This window comes from Fulmarus glacialis, unplaced genomic scaffold, assembly GCF_000690835.1.
Source record: "Fulmarus glacialis isolate BGI_N327 unplaced genomic scaffold, ASM69083v1 scaffold2978, whole genome shotgun sequence".
Lineage (NCBI taxonomy): Eukaryota > Metazoa > Chordata > Aves > Procellariiformes > Procellariidae > Fulmarus > Fulmarus glacialis.
Genome location: NW_009226155.1, coordinates 14,591 through 33,227, shown reverse-complemented (window position 1 = coordinate 33,227; position 18,637 = coordinate 14,591). Strand labels below are relative to the sequence as shown.

The following is an 18,637-nucleotide window of genomic DNA, read 5'->3' as shown; positions in this document are numbered from 1 at the left end:
ATGTTCGAAGACATCATCTCTTTTTTAGAAACAAAAGATGGCTAAAACCCTAGTGATGATGAACCTAGGGGAATTGGGAGAGCATCTAAGGGTACTTCAGAGATCTCTGTCTTTGTTCAGAGTCCAGCACCGTGCTTGAGAGAATATGAAAGGGGTTCATATTCTGAGGAGCTCATGTATGCTCACTTCTGTCTGTGGAGGCATATCCCATTTGATGCCTTCTGTTGGCTTGGTCAAACAGTCATCCACTGCATCATATTTGAAACTGCACATCTTTCAAATAACTCAGCTCAACGAAGGACATAACTCCGTACTTAAGCCCATCGCCTGTGTTCCTAATGGCTCTTCCTGAGGACTGGCATGATCCCCCCAGTTTGATCCTCTCTGTAACACAGGTAGGAGCCCTTGCCTCAGTGATTTGTGTCTCAAAGAAGAACGTAAGCAGGTGCTTAAACGTCTAGTAAAGCATCCAATGGAGAATTTGCTAAGAGCTTTGCTGAATGGAGGCCTTAGTAGTTTGCATTGCTCAAGCACCTTTCTCAGGTTTGACAATATGTCATTGATAACTCCAGATGTTACCAAGTTAATTACTAAGAGAAACTTAGTTAAGAACTACCCAAGGGTAACATGGAGCTGGGTTAGTATGCAAGATCCTGGCGTTTCTTTCTAAAAGGATATTCAGGTTGGCCTTCTCATTAATGTCTCAGGACCTCAGGGTTCCTTTGCCCTTGCTGGTGCTCTCAAGAGGAGAACAGGGAGTTGCTGTCTTTACCTTCAAGACACCAGGAGGCAAATGGCATGAGATATCTGTAGGAATCCCCAGACATATGCCTCTGTCAAGGGATGGCTTTCCCCTGCCACACCTTCAGTCTGGGATTCTCCAGAACAGAGACATCCATTTGGAAGCACCTGAACTTCTAGCAGGGTGCCAGGGCAGTGTAACAACTCAACTTCAGCCTATAGAAAGAAAGCATCTGGGAAAATTTGTCTCTCTCACCATCCCCAGGTATAGCTCTGCTCCTCCTGCTTTCCATTCAGGCAAGTCTGCACTATATCTGCCTTCACAACAAGTTATAAAAAGACTGACAGAACATGAGGGATATAAAGCTTATGTTACAGTTCCTCCCCATACTCACACACACACGCATTTCCCTTTCTGATGTGGAAGCCTGCCTGATGCCAACCATTTACATGAGTACCTTTCATTCCAGTTGGGAATCCAGAGAACTGTTTCTCTCTCAAGGGAAGAAAAAGAAGAATTAAAAAAAAAACCAAAACCAACCACAAAACAAAAAAAGGAAAAGGAAACCAAACCAAAGTAAATTAAATGTCCTTTCAGCCAATTTTATGAACTGCCTTGAGCTATTAATTTACTGGCATTCTTCCAGACAGTGGCAGCTGCTTCAGCGCAGCAGGCTGTGGGGTGAGCTGCTCCATGGCAACAGCCAGCAAGCGTGAACATACCCAGCATAAGCATCATGCAGAGCCACTGAGGGGGACTTTCAAAAGGAGCAAGAATGCTTAAAGTTAAGACAAGGTATTGCATCTTACCTGAAAGGGAGAGGATCTATAGCAGCCATGATTGTTATATAGGTCAGTGTAGGCTGGGTAACTATTCGGCTGTCAGAAACTGCCCTTACTGTAGGCATATCACTGCCTCGTGATATGAGAAATCTTACAGGTGTTTCTAGTGTGTGTGATATAGGTTATAGTGCTTTTTTTGTATACAAGCGTGACTCACTTCTCTGTCTTTTAAACAGGCTTGCAACAAAAGCTGCTTTTCGTCTGTAAGGCAGAATAAGGAAATTACATCACTCCCCTCTTTTGGGTTTTAAAAGCATCTTTGGGCTGGGTGACTCTGACGTAGAGTTTGACGAAGCTGCATGCACCAGGCTGGAATTTAGTTTCAGGAGTGGAAGGTTAAAACCTGTTTCAGGATTGTTTCACATTAGCAGATCCCTGTTCTAGCACGGAGAATACAGATCCCTGATATCCTTGGCTTTTGGTTTGTGGTGGGGTTGGTTGGTTTGCTTGTTTCCTAACTGTGATTTTTATTTATTGATTGTAATTTATTGTAACAATTCTGAAATGTGCTAGATTAGCAGCCCACGAGACTAATGTCACAAAGTGGCAGTCTGAGTTATACCACAAACCTGCTCTGCTGGGATTATCACTAGGCAGGAGGAGAAGACTTTAATCAGTTCTGTCAATTAATTAGCCCTTCCCTTCTGAGGCAGGCACAAAGGGTCCCACTTAGTGTCAGTAGTGTTGGTGGCTGTTCTGAAATATATACAAATCCAGCTCATTTTAAATCAGGCCATTGAGCAAGTCGTAAGCTGCTGTAAGCTGTCGTTATCGTGAGGCTGAAGCAGTTCTTTTGACACCTCACCACTTTGATATAGTTGACCCTTTCCTGAGGACTTCTCAGTTTTATCTTTCTGCTTTTTATGGTTTTAAATACAAAAGCTCACAATGTGAGTTGTTCCAAAGACTCCTGAGGCAATCTCAGTAGCTAGAGCGCTTGCTGAGATGAACAGCATTCCCCACTACAATCCTGCTCTTCACTATAAGGAAACCCAGGGGAAGGAGCCAGCATATTTTCCAGAAGATCCCCTAGCCCCACTGATGATTGGGAAAGCAGGGCTACAGCATACACCTTGGAGGACACCTCCTTCACAGTGCAGCTGAGTCAACCTCAAGAGGGGGGTCACTTTCTCTCCAGTGACTACTGAGCAAGTTGATGAAGTGACCGCCTTTCCTCTGGTAACATCAGACCTTGTGACTATCCTCTGGTTGGTCTAGGTCACCATGCTGATCCAGTCTCTCAAAAGAAAAGCAGAGTCTATTCCAACCCTTTCTCTCTTCTAAACCACAGGGAGACCTCCAGAGATCCCTCATTCAGGTGGATTTTGGAGACGGCATCGCTGTGTCGTATGCCAATCTCAGCTCGACAGAAGATGGGATCAAGCACATCTACCAGAACGTGGGCATATTCCGAGTGACCGTGCTGGTGGAAAACAGCCTGGGTTCTGACAATGCTGTCCTCTACCTGCATGTAACATGTATGTATGTTCATACTTGTTGTTAGCTCCTGTCGTTCTTTAAAAAATTATTACTTGTCCTTAGAGATGATATTTAGGGCTTTGCAGCTGGGAGCAGAGTGATGGGATATGAGGAGTGTTTGTCTGTCCTCCAGCAGAGGACTCCAGACTGAGAGGAGCCACAGGCAATGGTGACATTTGCTTTTTACATCATGTTCCGCCTCTAATTTTGGGGAGTCTAATTTGGGACACCTCAAAGGAGTGTCCAGCCCTTTCTGAAATGCACCTTCATTAGCATGGTTACACTTCCAGAAAAACTTTAATCACTTTTAAAAAGCCTTGACTTTTACTTTGTCCATGTGTTTTGCCCTCTAATGAAATACAACCACCTCTGGGATGGAAACCAGTGCATTTCAGTCTTTCTGTTGTCATAGGAACCAAAATCTTGGTGTTAGAGAGTATTACAAGAAAAAATATTATCTTCACATTGCTCTTCTCTGCTGTCCTTTTTAACCTTTCTATACTTAAGCTGTCTCTGATTTGCAACTGAACTGTATCTCAAGTCCTTGCGTAAAACCAGCAGTGTGTTCTTTCATATTTGTTCTAGCACATGGTTATGAACCCAAATGGTCAACCTATTATTGAAATTTTGTAACATCCCTAATGAATTTTGTTTGGGGCCATTGTTTTTTTCATAAAGTGGGGGGGGGGTTGTTGATTATTTATGTTTTCAACTATGTGCCTCTATGCTAGATTTACTGAAAAAAAGGAAATTCCAAAATTTAAAGTTATGCTTACAGAAATACCACTTACCCTCTACCAAATTAACTCCACATATTGTCTAGATAATTTAGCACATTCCATATACTTTAACTCTAGTTTTGGAGTTACTTCATACAGCGTGAAAGCAGCTGCCTCTTCAGGGGAAGAGGGCAGCTCTTTAATGGTGCACTGTCATATCAACAGATGGGAGCAGTGGGAGGTATAGCTGTGGGAGATAGGAGGTTTATGAGGGAGCACTAGAGAAGCAGGAGCAAATATCTCCCTGAATGCCTCCCTTCAGAAAGGCCTTTCGTTCACGATCATAGTGTACCATTTATAATTCCCTAACGTGATAGATCCCAGTCTGTGGCAAACTTTTCTAATACTTAATCCTTCAGCACACCACATGTTTGAAAAACTCATAATACCTTGCAAAAATAACTGTATTCATAAATTAGCTTATCGTGAAGCTCGGGATTTTGATTTGGGGGCTTAGCCTGTATCACTTCTGTGCTGAGGCATTGGTGAATCAAAGTAAATTCTCAGCTTTTAGACAGCTACTGATTACTTTTTTTTTTTTAGTTATTTAAGTATCATAGTAAGGAGAGTAGAGAAAAGAGTCTCTGCTCAGAATAGACGTATATACACTTTTGTGTAATTTCTTTGGTTCTGGAGTCATATTCTAGTTTGCATCCCTGTGTGTGCTTGGGTAATTATCACGGGAGCTGCTGCGGGCTCTGAATGCAGAAATCCTCCTCCCACTGCTGCTGGTTATGAAAGTCAGCTCAACAGGAGCCATGGTCTTTTTTTTCTTTTTTTTTTTTTTACTCTTTGTAAAGGTCATTGGAAACAAATGGAGAAGTGTTTTGGTGGTTGATATTTCGCAGGAGGTTCTGACAGCCTCATGCGAGCAGGGTTTGTAATCGTTTGCTGTTTGACAAGAGACGATTCCATGGGGACCATTGCACACCCTCAGCCTATCTGCAAAGTAATGAGGCCATGTGAAGCAACAACTGCTTTCTCAGGCAACAACCACAGAATGGAAGGAGAAGGCAGGTGTCCAGCCTTCACTCTCACTCGTAGTGAGAGTGGCTTTCTGGTTTATAGCTGTTTTAATCCATTTTCTTGAGACATTGAAGGCTTAAGAACCATTTTCATTGTTTAAGCAGTACAAGAAATAAACAATGTTCAAATGTGTTTGTGTGACTTAGCAGCTGATAGTGTATGTTTCTGTGTTTTGCATAGGCAATGCCCGCATAGGCCTTAAATACTGCATGATCATTGCAGCCAGACCCAGATTATACGTGCCTGACCCCCTGGAGAAATGACAGCTCTAAGGAATGTGTCTCACCTTTCTCTACGTGACAAGAATTAGGGACTTCAAAACAGGTTGCAGACCAAGCATGGTGCCACTCAGACTAGCAATAGATTTGCTGAGGACACAGATGTACAGTAAATCCAGTCCCCTCTAGAGCCTAACACCCAGATCCACAAAAGCTTCTAAATCCTATTTCAATGCTTGCATCGCTGCTCAGCTCTCTGCTGAGTATTCTGTTTGGGGTGTGTGAGCTTGGCCTTTGGGGAGTTTTGTAAAAATATCTGTCCTTACAATAGACCCACACACTGTATTGCTAAGATCCACAGAAAAGCAGTTTGCAGCCTGAACATCTGGAGAGTTTTACGAAGGGCTACTAACTAGGTGACCCCTTCTTACAGGGTTCATTTACATGAGTGTGTGCGGCCAGATCTGGGCCTTTCAACACCCATACCTAGCAGTTACAGCAGCCTTGCTGAGGGGAAGACTTTAGGCACTGAACCACAGTGCTTATTATCTCAAAGATGACAGTAAGACTCCAGCCGGTGCCCTCCTCATCCTGCTGCAGCCGCGGGGCCAGCGCACAGTAGCGGTGCCTTTGCTGCAGTTCGTCCAGCGATCTGGAAATGCAGCTTATTGTAGGCAGGAGCATTTTGGGGTGTATGGAAAGTAAGTTGTATATAAACTGCTTCTCCAGCCAACAGGCTGTCTCTGAACTGTCCTGACAGGTCAAAAATTTCTCCTGAAAAGTCAGTTATGCATTCATCTGAATGCTTCAGAATAAAATCACCTGCCTAAGTGAACCTTTTGAAAAGCTTCTCCCATTCTCTTCCCTGGGACTTGTACGCAGTTTTTTTCCGGGGGCAGGTGCAGGTCTGTGGTCTCCATGGCCTTGCATGAAGCTCAGAAACAAATTCTCTTGAATTCTCTTCAAACTTAGCTGGGAGAAAGCAGTCTCCTGCCAAGCTAAGGGCCCATCCAGAGTGAGCTATCCCCATCTGCTGGCCAGATAATAGTTCAGCATTTCAGCCACTTTGACCCATCAGTTATCTGCACAGAAATACTCACGCGGAATTGGCTTGCTTGAGCTGTTCTTTCATGTTCTTTCCTAGCTGGTATATGGTGGAGGTCCAAGGAGGTGCTGGGCCCTCTCTGCAGTGCAAGACCATTTGGGATATACTCAGAGCACCTGTGCAGTTATGTTGGAGTGTATTAGACTTTACATGGGCTTCATTGTCACTGCTGTCACTGCATCCGATGTTAGGAAATTTTTTCCTTTAGAGGGCTGTGCTGACATTGGGCATTTAGCAAATATCCCAAAGGATCCCAGAGCTGCAAAATATTTAGCCTGGGAAGCTGCTGTTTTTCAGGTCTTAGGGTCTTTCCGAGAGCTGGCACGACCTGGTCGCAGAAATGTGTCTGAGCAGGGGAATGCCATTAAAATCATAAGGGTGAAATTCTGGCTTCTCATGAATTTTCAAGAGCAGCGTTGACTGTTGATTATAAAAAGAAAAATGAGCCATGGTCTGGCTTTCATTAGTCTGATCATGGATAACTCTTAATTGGGCTGCATCAGGTTAAGCAGCAGCTGCATCTACAACCCAGAGAAAGCTGCCTTTCAGTAAAGAGTCAGGAACACCGGTCCTTGTTTATGCTGCCATTGTTTATACAATCTGATTTGAGAGAATTTTTCCACACGTCTCTCTGCCTGTGTGTGCTGTATGGGGGTACAGGGTGCTTGCTCCAAATGTGTGGTGTTCCTTTAGGTTGAAAAGCAAGGTCTAAGTGGTGATACATGCATGGGATATGTCCTGAAAAGTCCTCTTATGAAATATGTAAGATCCTCTAGCAATGTATCTCAACTCTTTGTAGACAACGCAATCGATCCTCCCAATCTGTGGTCTCTGCTTCTCACCACTGGGGAGCTTGCAGATGTAGGACATGTAGATGTGGCCTTAATTTGTTTAAGAAACTCATGTTCCCATGTCACCTGGGGTTTCTTTCTTTTTCTTTCTCTGTCACTCTCAGGACAACTGTTCTCTAAGCGAACAGTCAGAACACATTTTAAAAAATAATCTATAGGACAAGATGTAACAACAAAGGCTCATCTATCTCCAGAAGATGGGAAATGTGTAACCCTGGGCATAATGTCACTTGTCAAATGAATTATGTTCTGTTTATACCAAAGAAACAAAAGAGTTTATTGAGGAAAAGGGGGGAGTTTAAGGTAACATCAAAATGAAGGCACTCAGTGAATAGCTGCTTTCAGACAGAGTTTCAGATGATACAAATAGATACACCACTGTGGAAGTTCACCAAATTATAGCAGTTTGTATCAGCAGAGATGCTTCATGTCCACTGAAGCCATTTGTCCTGCACATTCTTATGTCTTCCAAGTGAAGTCTGTATTCACATAACAGGGCTCTGCCCCTGTTGTTTAAGTTGTATATAATGTCCCTGAGTATATGATGTTCATGCAGTAGAGGGTCCAAGTATTTCAGCTCCCAGTGCAGGGATAGCTCCTGTTCTATGAGGAACAGATTTAAGTTTGCCTCTCTAGAAATGGCACCAAGCTGAAAGATTAGCCGCTGTGCCCCACAGTGATTTGGAGGACTTCCCTCCCCTAAACCAATGGATATCCCCTCAGTTCCCTTCTCGGCCAGGTTGACATTTCAGATGGAGGGAGGACTCACCTGCTGCTTCTGTCTCTGCAGGCCCCTTGGAACATGTTCACTTATCTCTACCATTCGTCACCACAAAGAACAAGGAGGTCAACGCCACGGCAGTACTGTGGCCAAGCCAAGTGGGAACGCTTACTTATGTCTGGTGGTTTGGGAACAACACGGAGGTTTGTATTCCCTATGGACTGAGATCAAAGTAATCCTGGAGGAGCTCCTGACTGAGGAGGGAGGGAGAGAGGGATCTGAGAATGCTTCTAAATAGTCACACACACAAGAAAATTATAAACCAGAGACCAAGAGACTAATGGTTCTTTGACGTACCAACCTTGAAATGTAAGAACTGCTTTGTGTTTGTTGCTGTGACTTAGCTGTAGGGTTTATTGCCATTTTGTGCAACTTGCCATTAGCTTTCTCGCTGCATTTACATCCAAGGTGGAGATAGTGAACCAAAATCCGGAAGAGTTTCTAGTGTGTTTTTCCCCACCCTCCCTTCGTCAGTAACAACAACAAAAAACCTTGGGGGTTTTGGCGGTTTTTTAGGAAGCTAACCTTTCAAACTGAAGCTGTTTTTATATCTGGAATTGACTTTATATAGCCCTAGAGTTTAAACCTCATTTCTCTGGTGACTAACAAGGGAAGAGACTGCCCTCAGTTCTGTGCCTCCCCTTAAGTACGCTGAGCCCAATCCTGAGCCCCCACGCTCTATGCTAAACCACATGTGCAAGAAGACCTTATTATCATGTGCCACCGGTGGATAAAATGGTTCCCAACACACCTCCCTGCCTCTAGGCTCTGCTCAGATATGAGAACAGCATACACCACATTCTGCTGCCTTTATGCTTGCAGTGTTGGTAAATCTGCACAGGTGTTATAAATGTTATTTTATGTATCTTTGTGGCTGAGACCTAGAGTAGTACCCAGAGACCCTAATTAGTTTCTGGGGGGAGAGATTCTCATGGGTTTTGTAGAGCCAAGAGGGACCTTCAGCCACATGTGGTTATCTTCTGTATAATGCAAGCCAGAGGGTTTCATCAGTACTTTCTGCTTTATTTAAATCTTTGTGATTAAGGCAGAACCTGACTTTTTGTTGTTGTTGTTTTGCATTAATAATTTTTTTTCACATGATGGAGAATTCACTGCTTCTCTTTTTTACCCTCTTCCCCAACTATTTCCCCACAGCTAATTATCCTGAGCATTAAACACATGCACTATGTTTGTAGTCTGAATTTATCTAGCTTCGGTTTCAAGCTGTTGGATCTTGTTATGCCTTTGTGTGTAGATTAAAGAACTCTCTGTACTATCAGAAATCATCTCCCCCTAGAGGTACTTACAGGCTGTGATTGTCACCTTTTAACCTTCCATCTGATCTGCTAAGCTCATAAGTGATCAGAGTTGGTCTAACTGTTCCCATTGAAGTGAGAGTTTTACTACAGACTACTATGGGAACAGAGTTTGACTTAATACTGGGTGCTTTGAAGATCTCACACAGAGTTCATTAATAAGCGAAAACAGAAGTTAGGGCAGAGACTGCTGAAACGAGACACAACTCATTGATAAACCGGTTGGCACAGCAAAGCAAGCTGAGGGGATCTGTGTCCTCTCTAAATACCATCACTTTCCAAAAATGACGTCTCCATGTCTGAGGATAACATGGGAGAACAACTAGAAATCTTAATTTGCCTCCTCATTCTGTCACAACCTCTTTGAGTGACCTTAAACAAATGACTGACAGCTGGATCTGGGAGGGGAGTGTGACACCTGAGCAGTGAGACTCGCAGACCCTCGTATTAGGAGCTGGGCCTCTGTGGGGAGTGCAGCAAAGACAGACACTTTACCATGGGATCCAGAACAGCCAGCGTGCTAAGTGCAAAGGAAATACTGGGATCTTAAATCTTAGCTTCTTTGGAAATTATAGTACCTTACTTTGAGCTTCAGGAGGACATTCCCACCTGGATCCCTGGGCCCTCTCCAGAAAATAGGCATCACAGGACACCTTCTATGTCTTAAGTTTCCAAGCTGGAACTGATCCCCAAACCATCCAATAGGCTAGAGAGCCAAACTAATTTTTGCTTTTCCTTTCCAGCCAAACTAATTTAATTTATCCTTTTCTGATATATTTGCAGCCACTGATCACATTGGAAGGGAGCATCACATTCACATTTTCTGTGGAAGGGATGAACACCATCACCGTTCAGGTCTCAGCAGGAAACACCGTTCTTCAGGATACAAAGACTATTGCTGTGTATGGTGAGCTCTTCCCCCTTCATTTCACATAGGATTCTCCATAGTCAAGAGCTAGAGAGCCAGGTTAGCTGGCAGCAACATGAGGTCTTTATTCCAGGATACTTTGAGTGAGATTATAAACTCAGTTCCAGTGTTATCAGTTCAGCATAACACCTCTGAAGGCCACTGACTGACATTAGTCCAGACTGAGATGATTGCAGAACATTGATCTCCTTCCCAGTGCTCTATCACTATTTGGTCATCCTACATGATTGTCAAAATGTTAAGTCGTTTTGCGAGCTGGTTTTCCCCCTTCTTGGCCAGTAGAGGCCTCTTAACTCATGCAAAAGCTGCTTAGCTTGAAAGATAAGTCAATGCTGTGTGCTGCAGTTCTGTACAGAAATCTGTACTGATTTGATATTGTACTCAGGCCTCAGAAGCAGTTTAGGGCACAGAAATATCACACAATGTAAATGTAGTCTAAGAACCACTGGGAATCCCAGTTTTAGCTGTTTATACTAAGCACATGGTCTTAGTGATCAGTGTGGGCATCTCTGTTAACAGCAACAGAGTTTACAAAGTATGTTTTCCAAGGCTAGTCATCTCCCCACCTTTATCCCTGTCTCCCTCCAGTTAAGATTTCAAGTGTTTGGGGCATGTCTATGCGAGTACAGTCACAGCTTCTTTCACAGAGCTTGCCTGCTTCAGAAGTCAGGATTAAGGTAGCATTTCAATTACATGCCCAACACGCTCCCTTTCCAGCTCTATTCATCTGTTGAAGTAAGGACTGATCACCCTTTTCAGTTCCGTGACACTCAAGCTGTGAATCTCTCAGATTCTCCAAATCTCTCAGTGAATCTCTCAGACATACTGCTGGATTCTCTGACAGTCTGTGTATCACCTGCAGATTGATTAAGCAAAACATAACCTGCAGCAGGTTTCACTGGGTTCTGCCCACTCATTTGGCACTAAGGCATTTCACAGTCTACTCACCACCGTGTCGTTGTATCTGCAGAGCAATTTCAGTCCCTGCGGTTATCATTCTCTCCGAACCTGGATGACTACAATCCAGATATCCCAGAGTGGAGAAGGGACATCAGTAGAGTAGCCAAGAGAGCTCTGGTGGAGGTAAGCAATGTGCATAACCTCCGTTACGATGGTTCTAATTTCTGCTTTGTGCCTACATTAGGACTGGACCAGCTGTTCTCTCAAGGTGTTTCTCTGTTTCTACCAGCTATAAAAGGAGACTAGACTAGTGTTTGAGGCCAGAATCCTGAATTCTAGACAGGTGAAATGATCCCGTCCTATGACAATCTGGTGCTCAGAGTCAGCCTTCAGTTTATTCTTTTTAATGACAATGGATTATATGGAATATTTCTAAGAAAAGGCCATATAGAAAACAAATGGATTATACCTGCCTATAGCTATGCAAATGTCTTTACTGGTGCATAGCAATTCTTACTTCCTTTACTGCTATTCTTACACAGCAGTTGAAAGTAGTACTATTTTAATGGAATTACAAATATGCTGTAGGAAACAGAAACCAAAAAGAAAATTTTTACTACAGAGAAGAGCACCACAGTAAGTGCTTCATGTCTTTCACATAGCATGAGGTTTACGGGTCAGGATTAGATGCTATTTTTCCCATCAATGCTATGGAGAAGCTCTGAAGTTCTTTCTTTAACTGTGAAGCAGAATGTCATAAAAATATTGTGTGGCTGAAGATTTGGATTTCAAACTGAGAGGCTAAGAAAAGTTAGAAGAGACAGCTGAGATTTCTCAGCACAGCAGAAGAATAGTGAAAGGAATTGTTTGAAACAGTGTTTCTGCCTTTTTTTAAAATAGATACTCAGATTTTGAAAGGATAGAAGGCTTGTAGATGTTATTAGCAAGCTTATATGTTCATTTGTGGCATCATCTGTGCAAAAAGACTGGAAAGACTGTGCACTGAACAGGTGCACAAAAACTTGTCTTGATTGTTTCTGAGATTTTTTCTTCAATTTCCTCAAAAGGCAAGAAGAGAGGAGGAAAGGAAAAAAAAGAACATTTTTCTGGAGCTTGTTCTTCTGATTTATTTACGTCTGTATCAAGTATTCAGGATCCATTTATCTCCAGGATGAATTTTCTGAATATAAACAACTCAATAAAACAAAATCAAGCCATAAAAAAAGGATTATAAAACTACAGTACCAAGGCTACATTCCAAAAACAGAGTAGTGAAAACACAAAGAGCCTTTTTGTTGTTTGAGTAAAAAAAAAAAAAAAAATTGATAGCTAATTATCCCTTTTTATATAGCTAAATGATTCACCTTAAACAAGCCTTTGTAAGAAGTTCCTGTAAAAATTAAAGATAAAACCAATAGATTTCTACAGCAATTAAGTAAACTGTATAAAAACGAGTTGCATAACTAAATAATTCAATAGGAAATTATAGCTGTGCTATAGAATTTTTATGAACTTTTATTGAGGTGTTACATTCTTATTACAGAGTACCATAGACTTGGATAAAAATTCTGCATAAGAAATTAGAGTTCTCTACTAAAATCTCATCTTCTCTCTAGGTAGGGATAATTTCAGATTATCACAAAATATCCTATTTTGTACTCTGAGCATAATTATTTGCTCACATCATTGATTTTTCTCACTTTTGATGAAGAAGACAAGAATGAACTGAGTAGATCAGCCAAAAGCTTCCAGACAAAAAAAATAATTCCCAGCCTCAGAAAAAGAAGACTTCCCATTAACTGGTAATACTGTGTCTTTTTCCTGACATCTTAAAACAATCTGTTAGGCAAACACAAATAATGCAAGCCCTGGCTTCACAGAATATTTGGAAAGAATATATGAGACCTTTATATCGTTATAGTTTTTTTTCTAAATCCACATTAAAAAAAACAACAGCAACAAAACCACGTTTTTCCTTGGCGTGCAGTGGAGGGGAAGGGTTCCCTTTTCACAGTTCCACAGGGTATTCGCTGGGCTGTCAGCAGTCACGCATGGGATAGCCACCCAATTATCTCAGGTAATGGTGATTTGTAATCAGTTTTGCTGACTCCTTGTCCTCTGTCCATCATTTCCTTCAATGAGCAGTTGCTCCAAGTCTTTGCTCCTGAACTACAAGGGAGAAGAATTCATGAGTTTTAGGTCCAATTAACGTCTGAGAGGGTTGCAAGTCCTGACTGTAGGGGAATCTCTGTGCTGCATCCAGCTGCTGTGGTCTGCCCTTATATCTGAGGGCAATTTTTTTTTCCTTTAAAAGTGACCTACTAAATTCAGCACTTGGAAACTTAAGATTTAAATCAAAACCTTGAGATTTAAATGCATTTGCTGGATAATCCACAACACAAAGAGGCAATGGAATAAGATTTGGCAAACTATGTTTCTCCTTCTTTTGGCTCACAAAACTTCCTGAAGGCAAAACTAGCTACTTTTCTGGAGAATAACTCCACAATCTGATTGTGTAATGTCATGGTAACAGCAGCTGAAACCCATGACCAGAGATGACCCTGGTAGTGATGCCTGTGGAGTACTTTTTTCTGAATTTTGGCTAATTTGTATTGAAGGGGGATTTGGGTTTAAACTGGTCACTTAAGTTTTTCAGCCAACAAGACAGAAAAATAAAAATTTGCAGATCAATACAATCTTTTACACCTAAAGAGGAAAAAAAAAAAAAAAAGGTCCTCATTAACTTGTGGAATTGACCCAGGATGTGAACTATAAGAATTTGTTTGGCTTTTGGGATTCAAACTCAATTCATCATCTTCTCTCTCCCTGAGTCTCCACAAGGCTTTTAAGATGTTTTGGCTAATCACACCTCTAGAGTGCAATTCTGCCCACATACCTTGCCCTTTAACATGCAGCTTCTTACCATTGACTAAATGAAGAACCTCAAGGACTAACTTGGGATAGTCAGATAACTTTAAAATAGCTAAATTTAGACAAAGTAAATCGTACCATATGCAACTGTTATTTAGGAGCTCCTTTTAGCATGTCTGATTATCACTGTTGCCTTAGGACCGTGCATATTTTACTGGAGAACATGGTAAAATAGCTTAGATCAGGAAATTGTTATTCCCTGACTTTTTACCTGCAGTGGATTTTAACGAGATTTTCCCTGTTGTACCAGATATACCCTAATCATTTTTATAAGTACTGTGATGCCTTAGCAAAGAAGCTGTCAGCATTCAGTGCCATTCCCACTGTTTATCTGTCCATTATCTGTGTATCAGGCAACAGGTATTTCAAGCAAGCATATTCTGGTCGCAGTGCTCCCCGGTCTGCCCACATCTGCCGAACTCTTCATTTTACCATATCAAGATGCCACAGGAGAAAATAAAAGAACAGCAGCAGACCTTGAGCAGGTATTGTGTCCATTACGTGGAGAAGTGTATGTTTACGCATTTGTGTGTGTGTGTGTGTGTATATATATGTATGTGTGTGTGTATATATATATATATATGGGATTTCCAAGACAGGTTAGAACAAGAAATTGTGGTACAAATGCATCTGATTCACTGGGGTCTAAAAAACGATTATGGTACGCGCTACATCCTCTTTGGGTTTTTTGGTTGGTTTTTGGTGGTTTTGTGTTTTTTTTCCTCCCACCCGCTGGAAACAGGCTTTGGAGCTGTATTTAGGAGTGGAGACTCCCATTTGGGTTCCCTCAGTAATGTTAAATTGACGTAAATTTGTATGATGTCATGTCTCTCCCTTAGAAGTTCTGTTCTACTTCATGGAAGTAGGAAGAAAGCAGGAAGGATTTAGGGGGTGATTCCTGCCAACATGAAATGGAGTAGCCCCATAAGGCAAAGTTTATGAGGCTGTCAAGAGTCTGAGAAAGCACTGGAGGACAGAGCTGGGCGGTAGACCTGGGGAGATCAGAACTTCATTACTTTAAGGCACAGGGATGGGGTTGGATTGCCTGCCTGCCCTTTTCATGATGCTGACAGTGGGGTTCAGCTCCTCTGGGTTGTTTTCTCTCTGCAAGGCTGAAGCAGGTTATGACAACTGGAGGACTATATCTCCCTGCAGACCCAAAAGGGCCTAACGTGATTGGGACTAAAAGATAAAACACTGTGCTGGGCAAAAATCCTGAAATAGCACTCAGCTTATTAACTCAGATTCCAGGGACAAAGATAACTAGCCCTGAGTGAAGCACCACTGTACCTCTGCCTCTCCATACAGCATGTCTGTGGCTCAAGCAGACATACCCCATGTTGGTATGGGCATTGGGGTAGAAGGTGTCATCAGCTCATCTCAGCCTCAGTCCTATGGTGAAATCCTCATCATTACTGGATGCCTGCTACTCCACTGGATGGCACAAGGGATTTAGCATTTCTCTTTGGATTTGTCCCTCAATGACTGAAGTCTTCCCATCAGTGCTTGTATCAACAGTATCTTCCCCTTCTTGTATTACTGTTTTCTAACAGCCTTTTCATCTGCCTGACCTGTTATTGGCTGTTGCAATTGCCTCTTGCAGTGGTCTACAGCCTTGTTAACTTAGCTGTGGGCCTCAAACCACTAGGTCACCCATATTCTTAAGCTTTCCCTTGCTCAGCATCCTTAGCCTTCATCTTTTTTTGACAAATTACTTTCCTCTGCAATTTTCACCACCCATGTAATAAACAAAAAAGATGGAGATTTACTGCTCTGCAAAACCTTTCCTCCCTTTTATCCTTCATCCCCCTTCTCCTTTTCTCCATCACAAACTGGCAAGGAAGCCAGTCCATAAACTTTCAAATTTACATCTGACCCAGCTCCCCTCTGGCATTCAGCAGCTTATTGTATTTTACCAATTACTCCCTCTTTTTGTCCCTTTCTTTTTCCCCCCTGTAAAAATGGAGTATCTGTGGCTGTGGAGAAAGGAAACCCTGACAGTGCTCTCATGACCCTTTTTATGGACAAGAAGAAATGCCATTTTCAGTGGGACTCCAGCAACTTCTCTGGCATCCTGCAGGGTCCAAACGGTAACCTTTGAAGAGAGAGAAACTAGTTGCCATTTGCAGCCTACTGTTTCTTGTGGAGAAGTATCTCCCCTGCTGCCATCAGGATGATCAGAATGTTTTTCTTACTAGTCTGTGGGTACTGCATTCCCCTTCCTAGTTACTCCGGTAGAAAATGGCATTGTTTTCAGTGATAACTGCCTAAGAAGGGCCCCAAAAGATGTCTCTGCCCTCAGCTCTGAAGCATATTCTAATACTGTTCCTGTTTTGTCATCCATTTGGCCTGTAATCCTTCACTATCCCTTTCCCAAAGTGTTTCAGAGCCTATTCAACAGCTTCTCCCTGTGCCTGAAGTCACTGGGATGAGTACTGGGAGCAGATGTTTTTGCTGATGACAGCTTAAGTTGCTTCTTAGGTACTTCATGATGTATAGTGTTCTTTTCTGGTAGGAACAGAAATCTGTTTTGTGTTCAAGAGCAAGCAACAAGCTATTCAAAGGCACGTATGTGAGGTTGTGTGTTTGCAGGTGCACACCCAAAAGAGTTATAGTTCTGGATGATTTTTTCTAATTTGGAAGAGAAACTTCAAAGTATACAGGAACAAAATGGAAATAGTTTGCAAAAACACTGTAATGGAATAAGATTTCTTAAGGAAGCACTTAATTATATAGGTTCTTTTTTTTGTGGTGTTGTATCACACGTGGAAGCTACTCTGCAAACCTGAGACTCACGGTGAGCCTGTGCAGAGACACAGTGACAAATAGTTTTTGTCCCTGGAAAACTTGCAGTCATAATAGACCAGGTGGAGAGGATTTACAGAAATTAATGTTTCTATTCTGCAAAAGCCCGTGTTTCAGTACCCAAGGGAGGGAAAACCTAACTTATTCTCAAAATCAAAAGTTGGTAAAACTGAGTGAAACACCGCAGAAGGGTACAAAACCCACCATGCACACTGCAGGCACAGATTTACCAGGAGCATGAAGTGTGCTACGGCCCCCTCCTTCTCTTCCCCTCCTATTAGAGCCTCCTAAAGTCGGCATATATACTTGCGGTCACATGACATGGACGTGGTGATACAGCCCTGAACCCACCGTATTCACAGGCCGGGTACCAGAACAAAGGCAAGGGACACTCTGTGGTCCTGATGTTCTGCTCATCCAAGCTGGGTTTGAAAGGGAGAAGCCATGTAAATCATGCGGGTGGTGCATGCTAACTTTTGTTAGCTAGAGCAAGCAAGGCTTAGGAGAGCTGACGGAGTGGGAGGAAGAGAAAAGTGATAGAAACAGTAGCTGAAGAGGGAATTCAAACTACATCTCCCCACATGAAACTCCTGAAGTTGCTGCAGGCCATCTCTATCACAGAGCACCTGTGAGGCTTTTGGGCAGCTTGCTTAACCAAGCTGTATTTCATCACCTGAGTTAGACCATTATTCTGCCATGGGTAACAATGAAGGGTATATGTGGTTTCATGGGCTTTCTCATTTACCAGTAAATCTGATACATATCTAATGACCATGGGAGGCTTACTTTCTTGCTGTTTCCCCTCGAGGCAGATTAAGCTGGTCTGGTTTTATCTGATACATACTCATTTGGCTTTTTAAGCATACCTTTGGGTCTCTCTGTCCAGCCTCTCTGTGGTATCTAGATACATAATTCCCATTGACTTCAGAGGCAGCTACATGTCCACCGTCCCTTGAAAATCTAGGTTTTAGTTTCCTATTTGTCAAAGTCTATAATACTACTCTATGCCACTCATGTTTTATGAGTCTAGACACAGTAAGCCATGAATTGTTGGATACAGTAATAGTGGGACTGTAGAAGTTGTCCTAGGCCCTGCATCACACTTGACAAATATACACCACATTAGGGTGGTGCATTTGTGTCTCATGCTCTTGTTGAGACTGTGGTTAGATGGTAGATGTCATTTTCTCCTTGAGCTGATGTACCATTCTCATTCAAGTCCCCCAACCTTTTTTTTTGTGTGTACACACAGTACCAATTATTGTCATATCTGTTTGCAGATTACATTTAGAAATGTGAACTCTGCGTTCCTGATACTTCCTGTGGGAGACTAAAGTACCTTTTAAAAAGTAACTGCTCTTGACAGCTGAAAAAACCCACTATTTATGAGACAGGGAAAGTTTTCTCAATGTGCAGCGTGGGACAATTCCACCTAATTTGAATTTTTGAGGACCTCAGATTACTTGATCCACTCCACTTTCTGTAGTCAGTGTAAACTTATTTGTCACAGCTTCATAAAAATCAAAAGGCCTTTTCATCCTGCAGAATCCCAAAACATTTTGCATATTCAAAAAATCTTGTATTTATGACCAGAATGTTGTGACTTCGCTTTTTTTTTTTAATTGGGTCACTTGGTTCCCTTGCTTCGTTTCACATTAACTGAGGACAGACTACCAACCTGCTTAAAAATGTAGAAATAACTGGCTTTTGTAAAACGCTGCTGTTTGATTTCCATGTTTTCACTGCAACACCACTAAAATATTCCAAATCTTGCAAAAAGACACCCAGAATTGCCATTGGCCACTTGGGCTGGCATGCAGTTGTTACACCATCTTTATGGAGGGGCTTGGTGAATGTGATGATTACAGAATTCAGATCTGCCACTTCAAAAGCAACGAATTCTTTCTCTTCAGTGAAGGGCAAACCTCTAATTA

The 18,637-nt window shown here is 42.2% G+C and overlaps 1 protein-coding gene across 1 annotated transcript in view; it reads left to right on the top strand.

Moving 5' to 3' along the window:
* LOC104080341 (VPS10 domain-containing receptor SorCS1-like) overlaps positions 1-18,637 on the top strand; it is a gene marked incomplete at its 5' end in the record, with an annotated part of 81,308 nt that overhangs the window by 48,122 nt on the left and 14,549 nt on the right. The window contains 5 exons of the mRNA XM_009582701.1: positions 2,876-3,062; positions 7,833-7,966; positions 9,923-10,046; positions 11,038-11,150; positions 14,252-14,383. Coding sequence (XP_009580996.1) covers positions 2,876-3,062; positions 7,833-7,966; positions 9,923-10,046; positions 11,038-11,150; positions 14,252-14,383 — 690 coding nt within the window. The remainder of the gene's footprint in view (positions 1-2,875; positions 3,063-7,832; positions 7,967-9,922; positions 10,047-11,037; positions 11,151-14,251; positions 14,384-18,637) is intronic.